A 3,245-nucleotide genomic window follows, 5' to 3' on the forward strand; every position below is an offset into this window, starting at 1 on the left:
ATATACGTATTTAAAAATTGAAAATTTCACTTTCTTTCTATATCCACGAATTCATTTAATAAAGTGATGAATTCACCTTAAATTTTTATGATCTAAAAATTAAACTGGTTCCTAATTTATATTTAATTTAAATTAAATATTTATTTTAACCCATCACTATTTTGAGAATTTAAATTTTATTTTATAAAAAAAGCTTTAAACTCTTCCCCATCAATTTTGTTAGCTCCCGTCCCTCTACTAGTACTACACAGACCGGTAGACAAGCTTGCGTCGTCGCTGCTACCCCCAAACGAGCATTGTCTCCGCATGCATCCGACACCCACTACTTGCATCATCAATTTTCAAAATCTTCAACTATAATTATGTTTGTTCATAATTTAATTTGTTTATTTAGTTTTTCATGTTATCATTCTTAATATATCCAGGTTCATTTGTTATTTTCTAATTTCATTTTGAGTTATTTTTATTATAATTTCGTTAAAAGTATAATAGTCGAATTATGTAAAAAATAATTAAAATGAATATACATTTATTTTTATAACTATCATTATTTAAAAGAAAATAAAACAAAACGATTATTTAAAGCTATATATTAACACTCTCTTTTTTTCCTTCCAAATTAATTTCCTACAAAAACTACGAGCATGACAAAGGAAAACCTAAAAGCTAAAACAAAAAACTTTGGTATAATCAAAAATCAGGTAAGTCTAGAATGTCGTCGGCCCTATTAAATAGGTTGTACCAAAAATCCATGCCTCCATCCTCATTTACAGATTCCGACAAGCGAAGCGGAGAATCGGTGACGAAATCATCCCCGGACAAAACCTCCGACCAGAAGCTGTCGTCCATCTCCGGCGGATTCTCCGACGACACTTCACTAAACGAATGCATCGGGGAATTGGTTGCATCCTCATCCGATGTGGACTCGTTCCGGGCTTCGGGCTCGGCCCGAGATCTCTTACAAAGCCTTTTCTTCAAGTGTGTGTGCCATATGTTTTTTATTTCGTTGTCTGTGCGGCCCGGTAATCTAGATGCAATCACAGACCATCTGCATATAATTAAACATTGATTTTAGATGAAAATTAATTAGTAAAGACTAGAGAGAGTGAAAAGAACGAACCTATTTCCCAATTCTTGATGCAAATTGATGATGATGGCCTCCTCTTCGCGACTGAAATTTCCTCTCTTAATATCGGGCCGCAAGTAATTCATCCAACGCAGGCGGCAGCTCTTTCCACACCTCAAAAGCCCTGTTTGTTTGTTTAGAAATACAAAAACGCTAACTTAATTAATTAATTAATTAATCTGGATTGAAAATATATATATATGTATAGAAGGTGGTACCGGCCCGTTTGGGAAGGGCCCGCCAGTTGCCATGGCCGTTGTGGTTGATGAAATTGATGAGGATGAGATCTTCTTCTGCAGTCCACGGGCCCTTCTTCAACCCCATTTTCTCACAGCAAGGAGCCCGCCCCATCACTACTTAATCCCACCTTCTTCTTCTTCTTCTTCTTTTCTTTAGTTTTTTCGAGAAAAAGAGTTAATTCTCACTTGTGTATTGGGAGGGTTTGTGAATTCTTGAATAAATGGTTCAAGGTTGGCAGTGGCTATGCCCCCTATATATATGACATATAGGGGATTTGAATAAGTATTGTGGCTTAATGATGTGACTGAATAAATACAAAACAACAATAATAACAAAAACGCATGCACGAAGGATGGAGCTTCGAGGAAAGAGAGCGAAGAAATCATTAAGCTGATTGGTCAAAAGAAACGTGGATTTTTTTCAATATTGAATTTTCTATCCTCAAAAAATTAAGATTTGAGTTTGCTTTTCTTTATCCACTTCAATTTTCTAAACTAATTAAATTGCCAATTAATTCAATTGGAAGTTAGGACGGGGTTCAGATGAAAAAAGGAAGCAGAATTTAATATTGGGTCGAATATTCACTAACTGAAGCAGTACCATTGGACAAATAATCCACCCAGTGGGGTATTATATATGTAAAATTCATAAAATTATTAATGAAACTTTGAACATTTCACCTCACATAATTTAAAAGAGGAATCTTAATAAAACCGTCTTCTCGAGAGAGGGATACTGATCAGGATTTAAAGACATATTGATATTAGAAATTATAAGTATCAATAAAGCTACAAATGTATTTAGACTACAAGAAAACACGTCTGACGTCTCTAACGACCGGAAAAAAACGATCGTTAACGTCAAACGAGACGATGCAAAACAACGACGCCTAGAAATGGTCGTTAATTCGATGGTTAGGATCTTTAATGACCGTTTTCTTTTGGGATATGCGATCGAATTTTTGATCACGCGTTAGGACTGCATTTTCTTGTAGTATTAGCGTGGAATATACATCAAAATAAAACTATTTAATCTTGATATAATTTTATACTTCGTATTACTTTCATCAATAGAAGTATCATCCATTTTGTTATAATTATAATAAAATTTAGTTACATCCACATATGTATTTATATAGTTCTTTAATTTGTTACATATAAAAATGAAAGTAATCTTTGTTAATTAATACACTCTCAAATTAATACCACTAATTTTTTTGACATATTTTTATTTTAATAACACTCATAATTAATTGCTCCTCATAACAAAATGGCATAATGTCATTTAGCAATATTTATAAATCTCGCAATCCTTCAAAATTTACGTCACTACTATTAGAATATTTCATTGTAGTACACTACAAAAATTATAGAGTTAACAGGGAAAAGAATCATCTTACAATCCATATATTGTCGTCGTTAAAGTTATTAACTATAGATAAAGAGCGTTGTTAAATTAATCACGATAAACATGATTAGCGATAGGAGATCTCATCGTTAAATTTAACGACGAGCTGTCAAGCGAGTTTCCCGTCATTAAAATTTGAGTAAATTTAAATTTAATCTTGATATCATGACACCAATTCATTCCCACATAAGTTAATTTCTATAATTTAAAAACGAGTAAATAATAATATTCGTGATGTCAAATTGGAGAGTTTCACACATTTCCAGAGAACGATCTTGATGAAGAGACCCACAGGCAATTGGAGGAGGGCTCGAGAATTTGGGATTTCGGAAAAAAGTTGGGCCTTTCTTGTAATGTGGAAGATAAGGAGATGGCAAATCAAATTTCCTCCCAAAAGAAAGACGTGGAGACAGTGGAGAATCAGGTACCCTTTCCCTTATGAAGTTGTTATCTTTCAATATTAGGGGGCTGG

At 33.4% G+C, this 3,245-nt stretch overlaps 1 protein-coding gene across 2 annotated transcripts; it reads right to left on the reverse strand.

Annotated features, from left to right (window-relative positions):
- Positions 1 to 512: 512 nt before the first annotated feature.
- LOC131014174 (transcription factor MYB30-like) lies at positions 513 to 1,645 on the reverse strand. 2 transcript variants are annotated; one of them, XM_057942065.1, is made up of 3 exons: positions 1,345 to 1,645; positions 1,121 to 1,250; positions 513 to 1,048 (listed from the first exon to the last, which is right to left on the reverse strand). In XM_057942065.1, the coding sequence occupies exons 1-3, from the start codon at positions 1,475 to 1,477 to the stop codon at positions 691 to 693; spliced, it is 621 nt and encodes a 206-aa protein (XP_057798048.1). In that variant the 5' UTR covers positions 1,478 to 1,645; the 3' UTR covers positions 513 to 690. The 2 variants fall into 2 exon arrangements, with proteins under 2 accessions (XP_057798048.1, XP_057798049.1); XM_057942066.1 differs by having other exon boundaries at positions 513 to 1,027; positions 1,345 to 1,613.
- Between the last annotated feature and the right edge of the window lie 1,600 nt (positions 1,646 to 3,245).

The sequence above is a fragment of the Salvia miltiorrhiza genome, chromosome 3 (genome assembly GCF_028751815.1).
Source record: "Salvia miltiorrhiza cultivar Shanhuang (shh) chromosome 3, IMPLAD_Smil_shh, whole genome shotgun sequence".
In the NCBI taxonomy this organism is placed as follows: Eukaryota; Viridiplantae; Streptophyta; class Magnoliopsida; order Lamiales; family Lamiaceae; genus Salvia; species Salvia miltiorrhiza.

Excerpts from the sequence above, each read along its gene's own strand:
- LOC131014174 (XM_057942065.1), bottom strand. The coding sequence starts at position 1,477 with ATGGGGCGGGCTCCTTGCTGTGAGAAAATGGGGTTGAAGAAGGGCCCG. Across the intron at positions 1,251-1,344 it reads GGCCCTTCCCAAACGGGCCG|GGCTTTTGAGGTGTGGAAAG; the intron begins GTACCACCTTCT and ends ACAAACAAACAG. Across the intron at positions 1,049-1,120 it reads CATCAAGAATTGGGAAATAG|ATGGTCTGTGATTGCATCTA; the intron begins GTTCGTTCTTTT and ends AATTATATGCAG.